At 53.4% G+C, this 23,775-nt stretch overlaps 1 protein-coding gene across 2 annotated transcripts in view; it reads left to right on the forward strand.

The window, feature by feature from the left end:
* MYO5B (myosin VB) overlaps nucleotides 1-23,775 on the forward strand; it is a 319,106-nt gene that overhangs the window by 262,710 nt on the left and 32,621 nt on the right. For both annotated transcript variants that reach the window (XM_066246550.1, XM_066246549.1), the window contains exons 21-27: nucleotides 91-330; nucleotides 6,254-6,487; nucleotides 15,033-15,117; nucleotides 16,314-16,462; nucleotides 17,385-17,504; nucleotides 19,753-19,893; nucleotides 22,855-22,920. In XM_066246550.1, the coding sequence (XP_066102647.1) occupies nucleotides 91-330; nucleotides 6,254-6,487; nucleotides 15,033-15,117; nucleotides 16,314-16,462; nucleotides 17,385-17,504; nucleotides 19,753-19,893; nucleotides 22,855-22,920 (1,035 nt within the window). The remainder of the gene's footprint in view (nucleotides 1-90; nucleotides 331-6,253; nucleotides 6,488-15,032; nucleotides 15,118-16,313; nucleotides 16,463-17,384; nucleotides 17,505-19,752; nucleotides 19,894-22,854; nucleotides 22,921-23,775) is intronic.

The following is a 23,775-nucleotide window of genomic DNA, read 5'->3' on the forward strand; positions in this document are numbered from 1 at the left end:
CCCGTGGCCTTTTCCTCCCGGGCAGTTGTGAGCGTCTCCTGCTCCCATCCTGCAGCGTGAACCCACCAGGTGTGTGATCGTCCCCTGCAGGTCCTCCGGGAGCACAAGGCCACCATCATCCAGAAGCAGGTGCGGGGCTGGATGGCACGCAGGCACTTCCAGCGGCTGCGGGGCGCGGCCATCGTCATCCAGTGTGCTTTCCGGAGGCTCCAGGCCAGGCAGGAGCTGAAGGCCCTCAAGATCGAGGCCCGCTCCGCAGAGCACCTGAAACGCCTCAACGTGGGCATGGAGAACAAGGTGGTCCAGCTGCAACGGAAGATCCACGACCAGGTGGGTGGCAAGGCCTCCCCCCCGGGGGCTGGGGGCTTTGGGGTGCCCCAAGGGCATGTTTGCGAGAGACCCATAGCTCCCTCGAGGAACTCCATGGGCCAGAGACCCGGAGAGTGCACATTTCCCCAGGGTGTCACCCGCCCAGCAGGAGTGGCTCCAGACTATGGTAGGGAGCACAAGAGCCCCAAGCATGTCCACGTCCTAACCCCCAGAGTCTGTGCATGTGTCACTTCACGCAGCAGGAGGACTTGCAGGTGCGATTAAGTGGAGGACCTTGACACTGGGAGATGATCCTGGGTTTCCTGCAGTGACCCAGGATATTCACAAGTGTCCTTGTAGGAGAGAGGCAGGAAGGGCAGGGTCAGAGATGGAGATGTGATGACAGGACGGGAGCTGGGGCGAGGGGGCCATGAACAAGGAGTGTGGGCAGCAGGGATGGGTTCTGCGCGTGCCCCTTCAGACGGCACCCGGCACCCGGAGGGTGATCGACTTGTATGGTCTCAAGCCACCGACTCGGTGGCCATTGGCTACAGCAGCAAGAGGAAGCTAGCACATTGCCCCCAGTCACCTCTCCCACCCCTGCAGAGGCCGCGTGGCGGGGACTGGAGCTGGCATCTGTGCAGGGTCCCTGCGAGCCACGCACCGCCCCGGGCTTTGTGGTTGTTCACTCTTCACTATTCCAGCAGCAAGCTAGATAGTGTCCTCCTTTTTTCACTAATGAGAAAACTGAGAGGGCAAATGACTTCCTCAGGTCACACCGGTGACAGTGGCGGGGCCGCAGTCTGTCCCCCAGCTGTCTGGCTCCGGAGCCCGTTTTCTTCACCAGCTTGCCCTTCCGTCTCTCTGTCGTGTCGCACGGTGGGGGACGCACGTGCTGTGGAGTTAGAAGAAATCCAGTTCGATTTCAAGTTTGCTGCTCAAAAGTTGAATGACCGACTTAACCACTCTGAACCTCAGTTTCCCGATCTGTAAAGTGGGGCTGATAGGGCGGTAAGAAGCGTAAGGGATCTGACATGTGTGAAGGACCAGGTTTGCAGTAGGAAACTCAGGAAGTGGTTACCATGATATTATGTTTCAGCTCCCTCCCCTCTTTCTGCCCTGGCATCTTCTCAGGTCAGCGAATTACATAAGTGACAGGTCATTGATCAAGTCCCTGTAGGTGTCGGGCACAATGCAGGGTACTGTGAGGGGTCTAAGAAAACACAGGACACCGGCGCCCCCATCATGTTGGAATGACAAAATACGTACGGGTGCGCTTTCTCTTGGTGGTCCTAGTGACTATCTTCCTTCATCTCTTCAGAACAACTTTATTGACTATTTCTGGTGCTTTGTTAGGCTCAGTAAACAGAGGACGACTCCGACACACCTTGGATGCTGTGTTAGGAGGGAGCAGTCTCAGCCGCGGGGGCCAGCAGTCCCCACGACCCTAACCATTCCCTGAGCACCTACCATGCGCCAGGCCCTGTGACAGGTGTTTTCTTTTTTTTTTTTTTCTGAAGCTGGAAACAGGGAGTGACAGTCAGACAGACTCCTGCTTGCGCCCGACCAGGATCCACCCAGCACGCCCACCAGGGGCGACGCTCTGCCTACCAGGGGGCGATGCTCTGCCCATCCTGGGCGTCGCCATGTTGCGACCAGAGCCACTCTAGCGCCTGGGGCAGAGGCCAAGGAGCCATCCCCAGCGCCCGGGCCATCTTTGCTCCAATGGAACCTTGGCTGCGGGAGGGGAAGAGAGAGACAAAGAGGGAAAGCACGGCGGAGGGGTGGAGAAGCAAATGGGCACTTCTCCTATGTGCCCTGGCCGGGAATCGAACCCGGGTCCTCCGCACGCTAGGCCGACGCTCTACCGCTGAGCCAACCGGCCAGGGCGACAGGTGTTTTCTGTTCCTCCCATCTGATCCTCACACAATTTGGGGGGGTCATTTTACCGATGAGGAAGTTGTGGATCAGGGACATCAAGTACCTGGCCAAGGAAACAGAATTAGAAAGTTCTAGAACCAGCATTCCAACCCATGTCTGTTTGATCCCACAGCCATAACAAGGGTGATGCTAATGTTTTCACCCCTGACATGACTAAGTTTGCCCTTTCTGTGTCAATGCTAAGTCGGATCCTCAGAGTTGGAAGTAGGCTCATGCAGGGTGTTAAATTGACCACAGGACCAGGCCCCTGCAGTTCCCAGAGGGTTTTAGCTGCCTCCTGGAAAATGAGAAAGGAGAGAGGGAGGGAGGGAGAAAAACAAGTGTGTATGGTGTGGGGTCTGGGGTATGTAGAAGGAGGGAGAGTTAGAGTAGGGGCCTTGGAGGTCACTTGGTTTTATTGTGCCTATTCTATGCTAAGTATTGTTTAAGCACCTCATAACCCCAATAGGGAGGGAAATAAACGAGCCATTCTATCCCATAGCCAGCTGCCCAGAACAAGAGCCCAAAAGCAGTGCAGAGAGAGCAGTACAATGTTCCTGCTTCTCTGTTCTTGCAGGAAAAAAAATTCCTGATAAGAGACTGTCACCCTGGATGTTTCTGGTCTCTGTGTGAGTTTTCCAGGGTGCCTGGATTGACTTGGCTCCTTACTGGGGAAACAAGACAGAAAGCTCAGTGCAGGATAGAAGGCCCCTAGCACCTGCCTGCCGGGACACGCGAGGTCTGTGGAGAAGGCACGTCACTTGGAGAGACGGAAGTAAAGGAAGAGGTCCGGTCTCTGGACCTGGCCATTTGAAAAATGCCAGCACAAAGATGACCAGGTTTTTATTTATTATCACTTCTGTGGCTGTTGATATATGACCAGAAAAGATATTTGGGCAGCCAGGTCTTGCCAGTTAACCTTCTGAGCAAAGTGTAGTCAGAGGGACACGCAGGCTTTGTTGGCACAGCTGCACCCCGCCGGGAGCCCTGAGTACTGCCTGGCCACCTCAGCCCGGCTTGCCAGCCAGCCGGCCCTGCACTGGCTTTGCTGATTTCCAAAGTTAACTTAAGAGGTTAAAAATAGATCTGGTATTTTACAACCCACGTGCTTGAACATGAAAGAGAAGCAGATTTAAAAGGCCTATTTTTAAAACGAGCTTTTTTTGCCTTAAGCTTCCCGCTTGGCAAGCATCTGTGAGTGGTGGCAGGTGTTACCCACCCTGGGCAGGGTGCCTGTGTGCAGAGGGTGGTCAGAGGAGACAGGAAGGGTGCATTAGGTCTTCCGCTCTTGCACCCTTCTCGTTGTTGCCCGACTGTGTGCCAGCCACTCTTCTCACTTATCAAGTCACTTAATCCTCACCATAACCCTGTGAGATATTATCATTCACATTCTAAACTGACGCACAGAGAGATTAAGTAGCCTGCTCAAGGTCACACAGCTAGTAAGTAGCACAACTGGGGCTAAAGTTTGGCAATCAAGTTCCAGAGTGTGCTCTGCCACCTCTGACCAATACAGACAGTATTGTCCTTGGACAGGAGGCTCTTTACAGTGCGGTGTGTGGCCTGGTGTTGTAGGACACACTTGGACTCTGCTGTGAGAGGAGGCGTCAGCAGAATGTGGAACCAGCTCTTCAGAGATTCTTGGATTACTGCAGTCTCTGGGGGGGGGGGGCATTGGGAAGTGAATGGATTTCTATCCTTTCTGTAACGCCTAGGACAACCGGGCTGCTCCCGGCACACAGGCTTCTTAAGCCAGGAGAGGATTCACATGTGCCAGGGATGACATAGACAAAGGCACCTCAAAGTGTTTGTCAGGGCAGCACGGTTGTCACCAGAGCTCACAGCTTGGGTCATGGCCATTGGCCAGGGCTCCAGTTGAGCCCTGAATTCTTCAGGGGGGTTGGCCTAAGATCTCTGAGGTGCCTCCGCAGTGTGCTGACGTCATGATGTGGCTAAAGGGGTGGGTCCCAACTCCCAGGGTGGGGGTGGAAGGGCTTTTAAAGAGTGTCCCCACCACCAAGAAGTCGGCAAGGGAGGAGACTGACAAACCACACAGAGTAGGGCCAGCACCCGATGGTCATGTCTAAGGTTTGGTACACGCAAACAGAGGAACATAAAATGGGCGCACAGTTCCAAGGAAACGGGGTTGCTTGAGAGTTGGGGTTGGGGGAAAAGAGGATTGGAGCTGTCTTTGGTGCTGACTTTTTCCTGTGGGTTTTTATAGGCTATGTTATAATAAGCCACATCCTTCAAATATCCTTCAGCAGTAAATACAGAGACAGTTCCGTCTCTCACAGTGTCTGGTTGAGGCCTGGGGTGTGACATTTTGCAGCCAAAATGTAACCTATGGACTGAGTTCTCCGCTTTGCTTAAATTAAGCACAGCGTATGGAGTGACTAGGCAAGTTGCACCTCTAATTTTTTTTTATAGTGAAGATTAAGTTCCTTAGACCTTTATGAACATAAGACTATATTTAAATATATTTTATCTGAAAAAAAATGGACATAAACAGGAATCAGCCAGTAGCTTTTTAAATCAGTTTGATTTAGTACACTTAGTATGTACTCAGAAAAGATGTTAAATTAGTTCATGTTTATAACTCACAAAAGCATCTATGTACGTTTAAAAAATAGTATGTTATGAGTTACAGCTTTTGGCCTTCTGTGCCTTAGTTTTCTCAACTGTGAAATGGGGCTATGAGTCAGCCTTACTATATAGTACCTAGGGTTTTCTGAGGAGCGAATGAGCTAATATATAGAATCGTGTGCTACAGGGCCTGCCCCATAGCAAGCCCCTTTAAGTGTGTGTACTGTGTGTGGGATGTGTCATTTTTCATGTTGCAAATGGTCATGCAGTGATTGTCCCCCCTGTCCCTCAGGGGTCTGTAGACCATTGATGGGGAACCACTCAGAGGCTTTGGTATAGACTGTCAGGCTGTGCACTCCAGGGTCACTGGCTGTAGGGACGGGGGGGCTGATATCCAGGTCACATGCTGCTCACCTGACCAGGAGCCCTGGTGCGCGCTGCCCGAGGAAGGGGTGTCTCAGCCGTGAGGTCCCTTGGTGTGCATGGCATTGTGTGGGCCCAACAGCTGTCCTTTTGCTCCTCACTGCTTCCCATGGAACCTGATTTATAATGTAAATTAACAATTGATTCCTGATGCCCGGCGTGTTGGTGTTTTAGCCGGTAGCTCTGTTCTCCTTGGGGCTCCTGCAGAGACTGGCTGTGAGCAGTCTTCGATATTTGCCACTTGCCTGATTACTTGGAGAGCCTCCCTTCCCTCTCCAGTGTCAGCTGACCCTCTCAGCGCCTGCAGGGCCCGCTCTGCCCTCGGGCACCAGCACTGGATGCTGGCCCTGGGTCCTCAGCACTTCGTCCCATGAGCTCGTCTACTGCCCACGCCCCAGGTCCCCTGCATACCTGCACCGGCCCGTGGGGGATGGCGTACCTGTCTCTCGTGCCCACCACTTGAGTGGGCATGTGATCGGGGACCCCGTCTGTGGGTCACGGCGCGAACAGGCTCTGCCAGGGCCTCTGTTGCCGGAGTCAGGGTCCTACAGGGTAAGCTGACAGGCAGTGCAGGGGATCCTGAGGCCCCGTAGAGGGCCCCCTTGGAAGAGGGATGCTGAAGGGGGCCTTTGTCTCAGAGCCTGAGATTAGGTTGCAGCTCTTTGTGCCAGCGAGTCCAAGGGTAGGAGGGCCTGGTGTGACAGTGTGTGTCCTGGGAAGCACGGGCTGCGGGCCCAGGAAGCCAGCGCCGCTATCCCCAACCTTGCCAACCAGGCCTAGATCTGTCCTGCCGGACGCAGAACGCCAGCTGCCGTCCGCCTGTGGCCCACTGCCAGCTCGGCCGCTGCTCACAGATACTCCCCGGGTGTCCCTGAGGCCCACAGGGGTTTTGTTAGGGAGCTGCGGGAAGCGTGCAGTGCCCGTGAGGTTTCCTCCCGCCTCCAGCGCTCCTCCTCTCCAACGGCCAGCTGACCTCACTTTCCACCTCTCCTCCCCTCTCCCTGTGCGCTCTCAGAACAAAGAGTTCAAGACCCTGTCGGAGCAGTTGTCTGCGGTCACCTCCACGCACACCATGGAGGTGGAGAGGCTGAAGAAGGAGCTGGCCCACTACCAGCAGAGCCGCGGTGGGGACAGCAGCCCAGGGCTGCAGGAGGAGGTCGAGAGCCTGCGGACCGAGCTGCAGAGGGCGCACTCCGAGCGCAAGATCCTGGAGGACGCCCACGCCAGGGAGAACAGCGAGCTGAGAAAGGTATGGTGGGGCCAGGGCGTGTGGGGGGGGGGGGGGCTGGCCAGCAGAGCCCGCTTCTGAGGCGATTTCTTCTTCAAGCTGTAAAATGGCTTCACTGGGACTTGTGTCCACGTGCTGACCGTCCTTGTGTTTAGATGTAAAGTGCCCTAACAAGTATTGAGTTTCCACCATGAGCTAAACACACTGGCATCCCCTGAGGGGGACGCACATGGCCGGCTCTGGGTGCCTGATGGTCTAGAATTATCCGCTGTGTCAGCTCTGTGTCCTGAGTCCTGTTGGGGACAGAGATGGTGGAATGGGTGGCTTTACTCCTCGGCATTGCCTGCAGGGGTCACAGGTGCCCTGAGACACCCCTAGTCTTAATAAATCCTCGTGGTTCGGGAATTGGCCTCACTTAAGTGTTGATAGTTTCAGCCCGACTCACCCACTCTGGTTGGTGTGCTCTGTGGGTTTACTCCCTGCCCCATAAAATAGATCTTCCTGGGATCGGCCCCCCATGCCGCCATCTCAGAAGTGGGGTACAGACATTTCTTCTCCACTTCCAATAGAGCTGTTCAAACCAGGATGTCCCAGTGCCCCTGGGGGGCCTTCCGTGGACTTGGGACACTGCTGCTCTGTCCCACACTTCTGCAGTGACCCACGCCCACATGAGCACTGCCCGCTTGTGCCCAGCTGCTGCTGGAGTCCCAGGGGGCTGAGAATCTAAGGCGGGAGGAATTCAGTGTTCCAGATGTTGAAACAACAACGCTTTATGTTTGGATGCTGGGCAGGCCGCATGCTCACAGACAGCGTTCTAGGGTAGGCAGCAGCATTCTCAGTCTCATTCCTGCTCTGCCATCACCAGTTCTGTGTGGGAAACCTCACTGGCCTTGGTTCCCTCATCTGTTTTTTATTGTTTTGTTTTGTTTTTAAAAGAAAGTTGGTCTAGATCATCTCTAAGGCCCCTCTAGGCTTGCAACTGGCCAACTCCATGGGGTGGCTTCTAGAAGGACACAGGACCTCACCGGCTCTGTGGAGCTTCTCTCTGCCCCTGCGCCATCACCTTCTCCTGAGCTGAGCCCTCACACACGCCTGGGAAACACATAGACTGCCGTCTAGAGGAGAGCCTGCAGAGCCAGCGTGGCTGGGCTTACAACGTCACCTTTCTGTCCCGGGCAGAACTTCAGCACCATCAGCTGCTGTCTCCCCATATCTCAGGGATTTCCCAGGCATCAGAGGTGGGGGGCCCGTGGAGGTTAGGTGACTAAGAAAGTGAACCACAAAGTCCTCACACCCCCGGTGTGTGGCCCAGATAAACCTGCCAGCTCACCCTCCACGAGGCCTGAAGTAAACTTCATTCTTTGGTATGAGGCGTGCCGTGCTGGGAAAGGGAGCTGTGGCCTGTAACCTGCAGACCACAGAGTTCAGCGCTTATCTGTTGACCTTTGGGAATGGGTGGACGATAACCCTTCTGGGTTAATAAAAATAAGGTAGAATCCAAGACAGAGAGGAGAGGCCAGAGTTAGAACTGGAGACTCTTGAGATTGGCGACCCTGGGAGAAATAGAGAAGGGGTTCCCCACAGGTGGGGCCAGTCAGATGAGACATGTGGGACGTCTGTTTACCCAGCAGATCCACAAAATGGGGTCTTCTGTCTCTAGTCCCCCGAGAGCACATGACTCATCAGTGCCCCAGCCCCTTCCCTGCTGTCCCCTGGGCACTGTGACTGGGGTCCCAGAGCACTTCCTAATATCCACATCTCCATCCAAGGTAGCCTGTGGTTTATTATATGAAAACTTCCTTGAAAGAGCAAAATAGAGAAATGGATACCCTCCCCCTCTCCTTTCAAAAATGGTTACTATTTCTTAGGAGAGTGTTGACGTTGATCTTAAATACAGTGAGAGTTTGGAACTGGCAAGAAGAAAAAAATTCAAGGACACTGCAAAAATGGGGACAGTAGATGCAGAGGCAGAACCAGAAAAGCCCCTTCCTTGACCCCAAACGTAAGCAGACCCTGAGCCAATAGCATAAGAACAAACAGGCAGAAGGTGATTGATTAAGTGCAAGGTCCGCTTCTTTCCCGGGAGAAAAAAAAAGTAGAAGCAAACGTGTTCCTTCTCGAGGATCTCAGAACCTTTTTATTCCGGTGGCTGGGGTGCCCCGTCAGGGTTTAATGCTTATCAGAGGCACCGTGCCCAGTCTTAACAAGTGCTGAATAGTCAGACGATTGGTTTCCTCTTGGGCTTGTCCGGGGCCTGCTCTACACTAAGCCAGATTGATGAGACAGGAGAAGCCCAGCGAGGGAGCTGACTGCTGGTAGATGTTTAATTAGTGGATTTGATACTTCTATCAGCAGATGTTGTATTGGAACTGGCATCCTGGTAACTGTGGGCTCCCCGCCCATGACAGTATTCATTGCCAGGCCACATGGCTACACTGCCTTGGGTTGTGGGAGGCCAGGTCTCTCTGGGGCCAGGAACTCACCTGTGTGTCTACGGGGCCGTGTAAGTTAGTGGATGCCCTTTCTACTAGCATAGCCATTGTTGTGGCCTCTCCTAGAGCAGTCCACACCAAGGCCTTCAGCCTCCCTTCCTTTTAGTCCAAGCGATGTGTGTGTCTTGTTCTCTTTGATAGCAGTCCATGGTCCCTGCACTGACTGGCCTGTGCAGCTGCGCGGCTTTGTATGGCCGAGCTGCTTTGTGTCCCTGATGAAAGAGGCGTGGCCCTCGGGGCTGCCCTGGACACAGAGGCAATGGCTCCTTATCCAGAGTCTGCTCTGAACGTTGCTTGGTGGGGCTGGTGGGGGCCGGCTCGGTGCAGGGTTGCAGAGGGTGAGGAAGAGCAGCCCACAGCCAGGTGCTGGCTCTGAGAGAGGGTCCTTGACACCTGTGAGGGGATAAAGAGCGGACCCTGAGCATCCATACTGGCACGGCCGGGGTTGTGCGGTATATCGTGCCGTCAGCCACCAAGCCACCAGCCGCTCCTTGGTTGCCTTAGGTAGTCCCAGTATGCAGGTTTGGGGTTTTCCAGTAGAAATAGAGAGATCTGACTGGGGGAGTGGGATTCTCCCAGTAGAATGGTCTGAGTCTGCACCCTAAAGGTGCGGAGTGGGCTTCCTTGAGCCAGCTGAGACTCCAGGTGGTGCTCCCAGCAGCTGCAGGAGTCACGGTTCCTAAGAAGGACAATGGTTGTTTGAAAGAGGACCTCCCATTTCTACGGAAGTGCAAGTGCGGTGTCTCCGTGCAGAGATCGTGGGAGGCCGCGGCCCTTCGTTCAGCAGAGACCGAGTGTCTGGATCTGTGAGGCACTGGTCTCCATGCTGGGGCAGAAGCTAGTTTTTTTTGTTGTTGTTGTTGTTTTTCTGAAGCCGGAAACGGGGAGAGACAGACAGACTCCCGCATGCGCCCGACCGGGATCCACCTGGCACGCCCACCAGGGGGCGTCGCTCTGCCGCAACCAGAGCCACTCTAGCGCCTGGGGCAGAGGCCAAGGAGCCATCCCCAGCGCGCCTGGGCCATCTTTGCTCCAGTGGAGCCTCGGCTGCGGGAGGGAAAAGAGAGACAGAGAGGAAGGAGGGGGGGTGGAGAAGCAAATGGGTGCTTCTCCTATGTGCCCTGGCCAGGAATCGAACCCGGGTCCCCCACATGCCAGGCCGACGCTCTACCACTGAGTCAACCAGCCAGGGCCAGAAGCTAGGGTTTTAAAAGGTTCTCATTCTTCTGGAGCTTAAATATTTGGGGGTTGTGGAGAGTGTACAGACAGGAATTAGGTACAAACTATCCATCCTGTGCCACAAAGAAAACCAAGCAGAGTAAAGGGGCTAGAGAGGGACTTTGGGGGCGCACAGAGATATTGTTTCATTTACGCTGGCCAGAGGCAGTCTCTCTGCGAAGGCACCTGAGTGAGGCAAGGGCTGAGCCTTGTGGGTTCTAGGGAGCAGGTGACAGCTGTAGCAGCAGGTGCCAGGCCCGAGGTGGGAGTAGGCTGGGCGGGTTCGAGGACCAGCAGGGAGGCCATGGCATGAGTGAGGAGGAGGGTGGTCGGGTGGTGAGGTCTGACCTGTCAAGGCCCTCTGACCTTGAAGGTGCATCAGCTGTGAAACCTGCAGAGACGCAGCCTGCTGGGCGCCCGGTCCCTGCTGCACACACCGGTTTCCCGCCCTGGACTCCTGCCTGTGGCTCTCGCTGTTGGACCCGGTCATCTGAGTCCTGCTGTGAGCTCTTTGCACGAGGTTCTTCATAGGTCAGCCTTCTGCAGGGTCAGGACACAGAGTGACATAGTGGTTAAGAGCCAGGTCCTGGACCCAGACTGCTCAGGGCATACCCTGCATGACCAGGACCTTTAGCAAATTTTCTAACGTTTTTGTACCTTAGTTTTTTTAAAAGTAAATATGATAGTACCTACCTCAAAGGTACTAAATAAATTTATTACAGTGCCTGGAGCTTAACAAGAGCTCGATAAATGCTGGCTTAGTATTCCCTCAACGAGCCTGTAACTTCATGGAGTGCAAGTCTTGACCTATCTGGACTCCGCCCTTGTGCCCAGCCCCGTGTCTCGGTACAGTTGGTGCTCGGTTACCACAGCAGCACCCGTGATGCTGGCCCGGGCTCTGGACTTGGCATGCCTCTGCTCTCAGGCTCTCCTCTGAGTGATGACAGACACTTCCTTATAGGCGAGAGAGCGCCCCACCTTGGTTTCATTTCTCTATCTGTGTCCATGCCTACCGCCACTGTGTGTCCCAGGTGAGTTCACATTTCGTTTCTGCACAGACCTCTCTGCACTGCCTGTCCAGTCTTCTCTCCTCTGCTGGGGCTCATTCCCTGTGGACTGAATATCTTTCCATTCTACACAGTATTTGTGCTTATTTACCTTACCATCAGAGAACAGGCAGGTGACCCTTCACAGGAATTTGCAGAATTACAAGTTTTGCCCCTGGCAAGGCCCACGCCTGTACCTTTCTGCTAGGTGGTAGGTGTGAAGCATTGAGGACCAAGAACACAGGACACCACAGTGGGCCGATAAGCCTTTCCTGATCGTCATCGTCCAATTGTTCTGTGGTGTCTCATAGAAAACTTGCATCTTGGCTCTCTTTACAGTGCAAATACCAAACGTGGAAAAAATAAGTCAAGACCAAACAATGCCCAGAGCTACCTTTGTGTCTCCGAAGATTAACTGGCAGAAGCAGTTCTTGAGCACGGAGCTGGGACATTTGTTTCATTTTACTTACCAGGGACTATACAGGCCTGAGAGGAACAGGATTTACCCTAGTGTTGGCTCTGATGTTCTGTCCCAAATAAACTTTTAACAGGGAGAAGCATTCCCAGTAATACTGCCCACAAGAGTTAAAAGACACCCCTCTCCCCCAAAATGGAGCTGCTGGGTGATGGTTAGTGAGTCCCCAAACCTAGCAAAGGTGTTATTTATCACACTGAGGGGACCTCACCTGGTTCTTGGTAGGTGTCTTTCTCTGCCACGTGCATCCCTGACAGCTCGCAAAAGGGAGGCGATTTGGCTGCAGAAGTTTGTCACCTACGGTGTCTGCCAGCACACTCCACACGCTGGCTGGCTGGCTGGCTGGCTGGCTGGCTGGCTGGGAGATGGCCAGTGTCTGGGGAGAGGTGATTGGGGAAGCGTTCTCCACCCTGCTGGGATGTAGAGTGGGGTGTGGGGCCTCTCTCTCCTGCTGGCTGCCAGAGCAGGGACTGGGCCCACCTCCAGAACTGCTCAGGCAAGGAAGGGAAACAAAGCCACCAATGCCACTTTGATGTATGGCTTAGAATAACAAAGGAGAGTCCCTTGGAGGCCAGCCCTCACGAATCAAAACCTAAGGAGGGAGAGAGTGAGGCCCACACAACACAGAAGACTCCACGGGAAGCTGCTGTTTTCCATGGCCCTCCCAGACCGTGGTCTCAGCTGAGAGTTGAGGTTGCAGTGAGGTCAGGCTGCAATCACAGGGATGGAGGCTTCAGGTCCAGCCCAGCGGGGATGGCATTTGCTCTGTATTGGTCAGAGGACGTGGTCCATTTCAGAGGGACATGACTATCTACAGGGTGCCCAGAGGAAGGTGACAAGGACAGTGAGGGATCCGAAGCCTTCTCAGGTGACCACCTGCTCTGTGAGCCGTCTGCTTACTCAGAGGGGGGCGAGCAGAAGGGAAGGCCTGGTTCTGTGGTGACATGGTACTTCCCAGCCTGCTGCGAAGCACCCCTGACGCCCCCAGGCAGCTGGCTCAGGCCACAGCCTTGTCCCCGGCAGGGGTGACTGCAGTTCTGTCCTCCTGACCTTTAAGTTCACTGCAGGCCCACTCTAGGTTTTATTTGTGGGGGTACATACTGACCGCGTGGATTCTTCTGTTGTTTTGGTCTCACTTGTACATCTAGAAAACAAAAATGTAAGCTATTTTGATGGTTTGCCAATCTAATTTGAAGGCACTCATGAAGTCATTGGGTGGCAACCTGCCTCCAATAATAGCAAATTAGATGCACTTAAAGAAGGATTCTCCTGTATTGTATGTGCCTCCTGAATGAGTTCCTTGATTGAACAAGCTCGTGTACACTAGACAGTTCTGCTCAGTGATAAACAGCACAGAAGCCTTATTTCTGACCGAGGGAAGCAGGCCCCTTCACTGGACCTGCTTTTAAGGGCGCAGGGCGCCGGCAGCGGGCGGAGTTCCAGTGATGCAACAGCCAGCGGCATGGCCCGCTGGTCCACGTGGGGGGCTTTGGAGCCGGTCACTGGTGTCCAGGGTAGGGTGCTGCTGAACAGCTGAAAGTGAGCAGAACAGCCCTCCTCCAACAGAGAATGACCCAGCCTGAAATGTGAATAGTTGAGAAGCCTTGCTTTACAGGAATGTGCTGCATGCATCTCATATCGGTTTTCTTACTGTTACCCGCCTGCCCCTCGCCCCTGCCAGGCGAGGCTCTCTGAGGGCAGCTACCACGAGTCTTGTTTTTTTGCATCCCCTGGCCTCTGGCATGGCCCCTGGCACGGCCCCTGGCACAGAGAAGCATGTCAGGAAGTGTCTGATGGATGACTGTATCCAGGGGCCCGAAAGTAGGCTCGGTGACAAAACAGCACCCGTCCCAGCCAGCACTTATCGTCCTGTCCCTCACTGTCACCCCCAACCCAGGCTTTAGTCCCCCTGGGCACAAAACAGCCACTGCCGTCATTATAACAGACAGTAAATTGTTGATAAAAGTAACAGTTTGGTATCATTAGCTACGTGCATATAACTTCCTACCAACCTTATCTCATTTGACATTCTTGAGGGACCGAGCACGCCCCCTTGCCTGACCTAACGACTCTGACCCGAAGGGATTTATAATCCCTCGGCTGGAGGGCCGTCTCCGGGACATAAAGACGTAAGACCCACGGTTCCTGCCCTAGTGTCGTGTCAGAACCGTGCACGCGTGTCAGAGCCTCATTTCTGCAGCTCTGGGCAGCACCTCCACACGTAAGCTTAGGAGAGAAACCACGCCCGTCCGCATGGAGAAGGGCAGGGAGGAGCCCGCGTGTCCTGCAGCAGAGAAGGGACGGGTTCCCGGAAGATTGTTTTGAGCCCTACTTAAGGAGGTGGAAAACTCCTTGACATCTGAAGCAGTCGAAAATGCTTGGAGCTCTTTGCAGTTGCTCTGTGTGTGTCTGCATTTCTCCACACGGAACCTCGGAGAGCACGCCTCACCTGTGTCGTGAAGGCCGTGTGACGTCAGTGGGAAGACCCTCGATGTCCTGTAGAGGGAGTCTCAGGCGTTCTGGAGAGCAAGTGCCAGCGTGACCCACGGCACGCCAGCTTCTGTGTTACCAGAAACAGTGAGGCCCCTGTCCCGTCTTCCTTTATAACAATAGCTTATCCCCTCAGAGCACATCTGAACTGGTATATTTTTAAATCCATACAAATATTTGCTCTAATATTGAGTAGTAAAAACATTTATTTTCCAAAAAAGCTTGCCTTACACTGTTTTAAGGCGTTTTCCTCTGAACAGACTGGAATTTTTCTTTAATTAGTATTTCCTTTTTTTTCATTCTCTTCTTTGTTGCCATTTTTGCGATGACGTTGGCCTCGTGTTTCCTCCGGCAGTGTTGGCGGAGGCTGGACCCCCGAGCGGACAGTCGCATGTCCGTAGCAAGTCTCCTTTCCTCTCCCAGCACCCAGGCTGTGCTGGTTCGGGCAGGCAGCTGAGGGCAGGTGGACAAAGCCAGGGGTAATTCTTCATTGTGAGCTTCGGGCTTTCCTGAGACTCAGATCTGAGAACTCAGAATTAACTAAGACAAGCAGCCAAATGCAAGAAAGCCTGTTTATTGTTGGAAGTTCCAAACGGGCATGAGAGCGTGGGGCAGACTCTGCACGAGGTTCTGTGGGCCTTGGGAGACCATAGACAGTGCTGGGCTCGTCCGTCTCGCTTTAACGGCATTTGCCTTTCCCTTGAAACAAGAGCAGCTTTGGTTGATTCAATTTTCTTAAATAACATGAGCATTAAACACAACCAGCTGCAATGCAAGCCCCACCGAAGGAGGCTCCCTCTGCCAGCTCTGCAGGGGAACCCTGTCTCTGTTGTGCTCTCTCTCAGCGAGTTGCAGACCTGGAGCAAGAAAACGCTCTCCTGAAAGACGAGAAAGAACAGCTGAACCACCAAATCCTGGGCCAGTTGAAAGGTAAGTACCCAAGTGCTTGATTTTTCATTTTGAGTTTTAAATTCTTTCCCACAGTGATTTCCCCCCAAAGACTCCTAGCGCATGTGTACTTAGGACACTGCAGTGGGTGACAGAGCTTGTGCAGCAGAGAGAGGACAAAGGAGGGTGAACTCTGCCTTCCTGCTGGGTGCCCAGTTTACTGCTGTGAGACACGTGATGATGGACAACATCTGTGGGTGTGGGAGTCAGGGAGACCTGCACTCAGAGGGTGGCCGCCGTAAGCCACTGCGTGGCCTGGAGCAAGTCCCTTACCAACTGCAGCCCTTAGTCTCTTCATCTGCAGAACAGACCTCAAGTGCAGCCCTCGGGCTCCCGTGAGGATTAGATACTGCCCGAGAATCGCTCACTCCAGTGCCTGCCACGTCGTGAGCGCTCAGGAGCTGCACTCCCGCCGTTTTTACCTTTGTCCTCAGCATCCACAATCCCTATCGTGGTTTCTTCTGCCCAGTGGGTCATTTGTTTATGTTTGCTGAGGAGCAAATCACAGGTCACATCTAGGTCACCTGTCTCAGCCCTTATGGCTGCTTGACCACAGAGGCACAGTGGGAGTCCACAGACCCCGATCCTCACCTGACGCAGGGCGCCCTTCAACCAATCCACTTTTCCCGTCCTCAGGCCCCTGCCCTGGACCACAAGGAAACATAACCTACTTTTAATTTTCCTTTAAAAATTGTTTCTTTTCACGGGTTGCATATGTTTTGGCGGGGGAACACAACCCATCCAGGTTTTCTTTTACCTTCCTTCCTTTCTAACCTTTGGCCTTAGGTTCTCAAATCTCTTTTCATCTCTCTGAACTCCAAGGACCAGAAAGACCGGGACTAGGGAGCCGTCTCTGGAAGGAAACCTGGGTTCTCCCAGGAATGCTGCCAGCAGCTGCTGGGACAGCTGTCGTGCAGGAGAGGCTGAGGGCACTGCCACGCACACTGCCTGCGTCTGTCCCCCACTCCCGGGGGGTGGCCACCTCCCCCCCCCCCCTGTGAAGACCTGAGCTTTCCTTTGCTGGGCAGTAGGAGAGGTTGCTGGGTAAAATCGTCGGCGTCTGTGTTCGGAGCCATCACGGGCAGCCTCTTAACAAGACATCAGTCAGAAAGCACAAGACAGTTCCTGCGAGGGGAACCCGTTCAGAAAGAAGGACGCTTCCTGTGCTTGCTTCCCAGATGAATTTTCCCAGAACTCCATCAAGGAGAACCTCCTGGTGAAGAAGGAGCTGGAGGAGGAGCGCTCCCGGTACCAGAACCTCGTGAAGGAGTACTCGCGGCTGGAGCAGAGATACGACAACCTTCGGGACGAGATGACCATCATAAAGGCAAGGGGGCGGGCCGGCAGCGCAGGCCCAGGTCTGGCTTTCCCGGGCCCTGGGCAGCTGGCTGACTGCGGGTGCTGAGTAAACCTGTGCAGGGGCACTGCCAGCATGCCCACCTTCTCTGCGGGGGGCATCGCCTAGGGACCAGCGGGGCCGGCAGTCACACCTTTTCTGACTTTGGGATCTTGCAAAGATCTCAGTTAAGAGTTCAAGGGAAATTCCACCCACGTGGATGTGTTCTCTCTCGTTTCCTGTTGTGGGAGCATCCCCTGTCACAACAGGCATGCGTGGGGAGCTCTGGTCCCGGCTGCATCAGTGCGTGCGCAGAGCGGTCCCGGGTCTGCCCGCTCCTCCTGACCGACAAAGTGCAGTATACATACCAACGGTGTCGCATTTCCTGGCTTGTCATGTTTTCTCACCACATCCACACACTCCCGCCAGAAATTCATATTCAAACAAGATTAGATCATAGAAACCAGGTTGAAAAGCTGAATAGGAACATAGAAATCTAAAGTTTTCCTGCCAAGATCAGTTTTTATTCTCAATGCCAAATTAGATGCAAGGCAAAAGGGCAATTTTAAGTGAGCAGTGTAAACAGTAACGTCTGATATGCTTACTGTTTTCATAACCCAGTTGGTGAAGTGTAGGTTGATGGAGGTGGGGGCCTTTGGGGGCAGATTTCCAAGAAGGAACCCAGTGTGGGGACTGTCTGTACTGTCAAGACTGCCAGATGGGGTTTATTTCCCAGGACTTTTCAGAGATTTTGGCCTCTGTGTTAAGGATTTGTATTTTGTTAAGAGACAAGGGAACCCAATCCTTACAAATGAGGCAGAAGTCCAACCCTAGGGCCGATTGCTCTTTGAAAAGTAATAGTTCTTACTGACATTAGTTCATAATGATTTCTCACGTTTTTCTCCTTAAACAGCAAACTCCAGGTCATAGGAGGAACCCGTCAAACCAAAGTAGCTTAGAATCTGACTCCAACTACCCCTCCATTTCCACCTCTGAGGTTGGAGACACCGAGGATGCCCTCCCACAGGTGGAGGTGAGTACGGCAGGCTCTGGGCTGGCTGTGCCACAGACAGGGTGTTTATTACCTGTGTGGAGCCCCCACAGAGATCTGCTATTGTGTTGGTGGCTATCGGAGTGTTCAAGGGGCTCACTCCTGACAGGGACCACTGGGACTGCAGTGGAGTTAACACTCACCATGCAAAACCATACGTTATGGTTCCTCTTACCCGCTCTCCAGAAAAGAAGGAAGAAGGTAGCTCACTGATTCCTCTTGCAAAGCAAGAACCGATTGCAATGATGTGAAATAGCTCACTTATGAAGGAACAACTAAGTCATTAAAATAGACAAAATGTATGGTCCCCGTCTAGTGTCCCAGTGCATGCAGCCATATCAGTAAATACGCAAGAATGTGTTCCTCCGTGACTCAGGACTGGATCACACTCAGGACCACAAACACTGCTGAGTGACTGTGTTTCTGTCAGCAATGGCCTCATAGAATCACTACCTAATGTATCACACGGTGAACTTTAGAGTCTATGTGTAATCTTGTCAAAGGTGCACAGATATACAATTTTTCCACGGGCACTTGAAAAGAAGAAACAAGCATACAAAACCTTACGAAGCACACGAAGATAGATGTGGAGGAGAGACCCTCATAAAAATATGCATATTTTGAGCACGTCCTCTTGCTAGGCACTGCCGGGAGGCACTGGAGAAAGAGCAGTGACCGCCGGGGGAGGCCCCTGCCCTTGCGGAGCGGGCCCACCTGATAGGAAGTCAGACAACAATTAGTTGATGGGAGAAGTTTGTAATATAATTGCAGGCACTCTTCAGTGCTATAAAGAAAAAACAAAGGATGGTAAGTGAGCAATGGACGAAAGAATGGAAGAAGAGGAGGGCCTCTGGTAAAGGTCTGTCCGTGGTACAGTCCGTGTGGTTTGCTGCTCGCCACATGCACTTGGTCAGCATTTAATAAATGCTAGCTTGGCCCTGGCCAGTTGGCTCAGTGGTAGAGCGTTGGCCTGGCATGCGGAAGTCCCGGGTTCGATTCCTGGCCAGGGCACACAGGAGAAGCACCCATCTGCTTCTCCACCCCTCCCCCTCTCCTTCCTCTCTGTCTCTCTCTTCCTCTCCCGCAGCCGAGGCTCCATTGGAGCAGAGATGGCCCGGGCGCTGGGGATGGCTCCTTGGCCTCTGCCCCAGGCACTAGAGTGGCTCTGGTCACGACAGAGCGACGCCCCGGATGGGCAGAGCATCGCCCAGGCGTGCCGGGTGGATCCCGGTCAGGTGCATGCGGGAGTCTGTCTGACTGCCTCCCCATTTCCAGCTTCAGAAAATACAAAAATAATAATAATAATAATAATAATAATAATAAATAAAATAAAATAAAATAAAAAATAAATGCTAGCTTAAGGCCCTGGTCTTGCCACTGTACTCTCTCAAGTCTGGAGGCTTCAGCAACCTGAACTCCAGGTGCACCACCCACGTGTTTGTGTGCCCTGTACATGCACTTCCCTCAGGGGATTAAGTTCTGCAGGGCAGCTGAGACTGGTTCTTGGTATTGGCCAGAGCAGCAGGTGCCATCAGGCTAAGCACAAAGCACTCATTAAATGCTGGTCAAACCAGATTATCTTGTCACATATGTCCATATGGACACTAAAAATCAACACAGATGTGCTCATCCAGATACACACCCACATGTGACAGAACTCGGGCAGGCAAGCCCGGCATGAATCTAAAGGAAATAATGTGGGACGTGGAGGCTGTCAGATCTGTTGGAGGAATGGGTTCTGTGACAGGGCAGGCGCTGGTTCTGTTTCAAGGTGCCATCAGGGGTGTTTGGCAGCACATTTGCGGTGATGAATGACCACATCGATTCTTCATCAGGAAGCATCATGTTCTGAGTGTTCGTAACAGTTTCTCTGGGATGAGGCTATTTTCCAAAAGTGAGCTCTCTTAACTTCCAAAAAAATGGCTGTGTCTTTATCCGTGTGTTCTTGGACTCTGTATGTGATCGCTTATCCGCAGCGGCTCACACGGGAGGAATGTAAATGGCTGAGACTCAGATGTTATCCAGACAGAATGAGCCTGGAGCACTGACGGCAGTATGAGAAACGATGGCTGGTTGACACTGGCTTTGTATCTGAGCCTGAGCTGATGTTTGGGAGGAGAGAGGAGACAGACAGCTGATAGAGCAGTGGGCAGGGAGGTGCCTGCTAGGTGTTCCCTAAGGCACTTACTCTATAAAACCTCCTCCTCCTGCTCCCTGTCTTTCTCTGAAGGAACTCGGCCTGGAGAAGGCGGCCATGGACATGACCGTGTTCCTGAAGCTGCAGAAGAGAGTGCGGGAGCTCGAGCAGGAGAGGAGGAAGCTGCAGGCGCAGCTGGAGAAGAGGGAGCAACAGGACAGCAGGAACGCCCAGGTGCGCGGAGGGCAGCGGCCCCCAGGCAGCGCCGGTGGTGCTGGCATCGTGGTGCTGGCATCGGAGAGCGATCCAGCCAGCTCCGCCCAGGGCCACGTGCAGGAGTGACCCTGCAGGCTGTGCTGGTGCTGGCTGTCAGGGCAACTTTGTCCTGTGTTGACGTCACAATTGAGTCTTCTCTGCCCATGCCCCAGCTCACCCCAGTTGGGCAGAAGTAAGCTTTACAATGCCCCCAGGGCAAAGCGCTTCCGCTGGCCGCTGGCAAAGTCAGCAGGGAGCCTGTGGCATCGTCACCCACTTACAAGGAGGACCAGGGTGTGTGATTAAACTACCAATGCAAGCAGAAGTCGTATTAGAGCAGAGAAAATCGATTGCCCTCTGATAGCTGGAATCTGACGTTGGCTTGAGTTTAGCCCCCCACTGGCTCAGGGCGGACCTGATTCACAGTCACTCATCCCTCTTTCCCACGCCTGTACCCTCACCGCCTTCCAGATCACGCTCCCCGCACCCTTGGCCCTACCTGCCCCTGCTCGCACCTCTACACAGTCTCCTCTTGTAACACCTGTGTTCCCTCTCCAGGCAGATGTGTCACAGACGCTAGTCGATTCTTGGGGGTGGGGTGGGTTCTGAACAGTAAGTGGGGAGGTAAATCTTGCTGATGGATTTCAGTCTCTCCGGGGATTGGATTCAGAATGGAAAGTGAAAAGATTAGGTTTATATTAATAAATCACTCATTCAATTAGAAGAGAAGCTTCCCAACAGGTGAGCACAAATCAGATATATGCACAGCTGTGTAGATGACCTCGGACAGTGCCCGACACGGGCCTGGCCCCCCAGCTGCCGGGAGACTCCCTCTCCCAGTTCCCCACCACAGACATGCCTAATGGTTTCGAAATCCTGGCTTTAGGTCGTTTGTTTGTCTTGATACCAAATAAAAAAGGATATTTTTTTATTTTTTGCTCAAAAATTAATCACCGAGCAAGTGTTGGAACTGTAGGCTTGACCCATAGCACTGTTACATGCATTAAGGATGTTTCTTTGAGAATGACTGACCTTGTTTCTGATGGGGTTTAGTGAGCAGGACGTGGTGGGGCGGGGAGATGACAGAACCCCTCTGTAACACCCTGACACAACCTGGCAGAGGTGAGGGTCTTGGATCTGTCCTTGGTCCCAAGAAGAACCCTGAGACACCTGGGTCTTTACTCTGGAGAGCAACGGCCCAGGCTCCCAGCTGTAGAGAGAGGCCAGCCTTTGCGTAAGGAAAGACAACGGAGTCTGTAGGATGTGACACCATGTGGGAGTGGCTGAGCCCACCATGGGGATGGGGCCTCGGACAGCCAGCCAGGATAGACTTTCCTTCTGTCTGCTCCCTTTCCCCCGGCCTGGCAAAGTCACCCTGGGAGATTCCATTGGGCTTCCCACTAAGAAACATGACAGCCAGCGCCTGTTAATGCTCACAGCAAGTTGAATTGGAGTGAATGACCCCTTTTCCAAGAGCCTGATGGACTCGGCAATTGGCCACAGTCATACAACAAGTCCTGCTACATAGAACACAAGCACAGGCCTCTCCCACGAGAGTGGCGGGTTAACTGCTGCTCCCAAACGGCCACATCCCTTCTGCTGATGGTGAGAGAGAATGCAGAGACCGGCCCCTTGCGGAGCTGTTTTCCTGGGTTGCCAGGCTGGAGATAGTGCTGTCCATGTAACCACAGGACACGCTCAGATCCAGCCCCAGCCTTCGAGCCTGAGGCACACCCAGTCCCTCCACATGTGTGCTGGCCTTTCTTGGGGCTGAAGGGTGCTAGCACTGTAGATAATCTAAACACTGTCGGACTTTAGCTCCAAAAACCCATCTTACTCAGACTACCACCCATTACTTGAAATCACCCTAAGCAGTTAAGCATTTATAAAGGTGTTTCTGCCCCTTCTCATCTGTCAGGTGAATAGCCCCCAAATAATTACAGGAATCACTGGCCCCACTGAGTCCTAATGGACTAGTGTTCTAGTTGTCGCAGTCCACAGCCACCAGCTCGGGAGTCCTGATGTCAGCCAGCGTTAGCCGGGCATCAGAGGGCTGACTATCATGGTCTGTTGTAGACTGACAGGAGGAAGCAGGCTGCTTTGCAAGGTGCTCAGAGTGGTTTATATGGGAAAACAGAATACACATGTGCACGCACGTCCCAAAAACCCTGAGAGTAGCTCATTAACCTCATTAATCAGTATATCATCACTATCTATTAACCAATCTCTTCAATAAGTGCATGAGTCTTGCGGTGCTTGTTTCCCAGGGTTGCCGCAGCAGTGCCCCAGGTGGGCGGCTTACACAAAGTAACGGAATGCACTGTCTTGTAGTGGAGGCCAGAAGTCAAGTGTTAAGGTGTCAGCAGGGCCACGTTCTCTACAGGCTCTGGGGAGAATCGTCCAGGCCTCTCTCTGAGCATCTGTGGTTGCTGCTGGCCTTGGCGTTCCTGGCTTGTAGCTGCATCACTCCAACCCCTGCCTCCCTCTTCACGTGGCCCTCTTCCCTGTGTAGCCGTCTTCTCTTCTCTTAAGGACAGTCATAGTAGATTAGGGCCCATCCTAATGCCCGCATCTTAACTTGATAACATCTGCAGAGACCTTATTTCCAAATTAGGTTATATTTGCAGGGACCAAGGGTTAGGACTTTCTCATATCTTTCGGGGGGACTGAACACCTAACACAGTGTTACGTATATTCAACCCATAGGTGCCTGTGAGCATCACGTGAATAGGTTAAGGAGGGGGCGGGGAGGGGGCCGGAGGGAGGTGTTTGTGGAGCGCTGCATGGTGCTGGAAGGAGCCAGCTGCACTCGAAGGGGAAAGGGAGCACGCGTGCACAAGGGAACAGCGAGCGTGTTCACCGTTCCACTGTGGGTGGAAACAGTTCTGCGGAACATCTGCCTTGTGGTCCGTGCTCACCTTCCTGTCTCTCTCCGTGCAGATGGAACAACCAAAGAACGACCTGGATTTGGACCAGGATGCAGACCTCGCCTACAACAGACTGAAGGTAAGACTCTCGCGCCCCCACCCTGTGGAGGGCAGTGTCGGAGCAGGGCAGCAGGGAAGCTGGTTGTGCGCTCCGACCTGCTCATGGGTAGACAGACCCACAGAACGTGATTTCCCCTGCCCTCACTTCGAAACAAAGGACATTTTGTATTTACCACAAGGAACTATAACATGCTAATAGGAAACTGTACTCTCTGTTCACAATACGTCTGAGACAAAATTGTGGAGTTTTCCACGTTCTCTGTGGACACCAGCTGGGTGTCCTGCGGCCACTCATTTCTGGTGCTGACCTCTGGAGTTGGCACAGACCCATTGGCTAGGGGCTCAGCCCCACTGGGTTGTTCCCACTTCAGATACCAGGCACATTAGTGGGTTACACGCTTCTGTCCAACTTGGCTACAAACAGGAGGATTTGTAGCCCACCACACCCTCCTCAGGTGTAATCGTTTGTGAGAACATCACACAGGACTCCAGAAAGCCCTTAACTTCCTGTTACTGGTTTATGATAAAGGATGCCACTCGGGCACGGCCACCTGGAGCGATGCCAGGGCAAGGTCTGAGGGACAGATGGAGCCTCCACGCCCCCTCCAGGCAGGCCACTGCCAGCACCGCCATGCGTCCCCAACCCCAAGCTCTCCCCGAGCTGTCATTTAAGGTTTACATGGGGGTTCCATGACAGAGGCATGACTAGATCATTTGTTGGCATCTAACTCCATCTCCAGGACCTCCCCCTCCCTTTCTGGAGCTCAGTGGGTGGCCCTGAAAGCCCCAACCCTCTAATAACAAGGTTGGTTCCCCTGGCTGCCAGTCCCATCTTCCAAGTCACCTCATTAGCATAAACTCAGGTGTGGTTGCA

This window comes from Saccopteryx bilineata, chromosome 11 (assembly GCF_036850765.1).
Source record: "Saccopteryx bilineata isolate mSacBil1 chromosome 11, mSacBil1_pri_phased_curated, whole genome shotgun sequence".
Lineage (NCBI taxonomy): Eukaryota > Metazoa > Chordata > Mammalia > Chiroptera > Emballonuridae > Saccopteryx > Saccopteryx bilineata.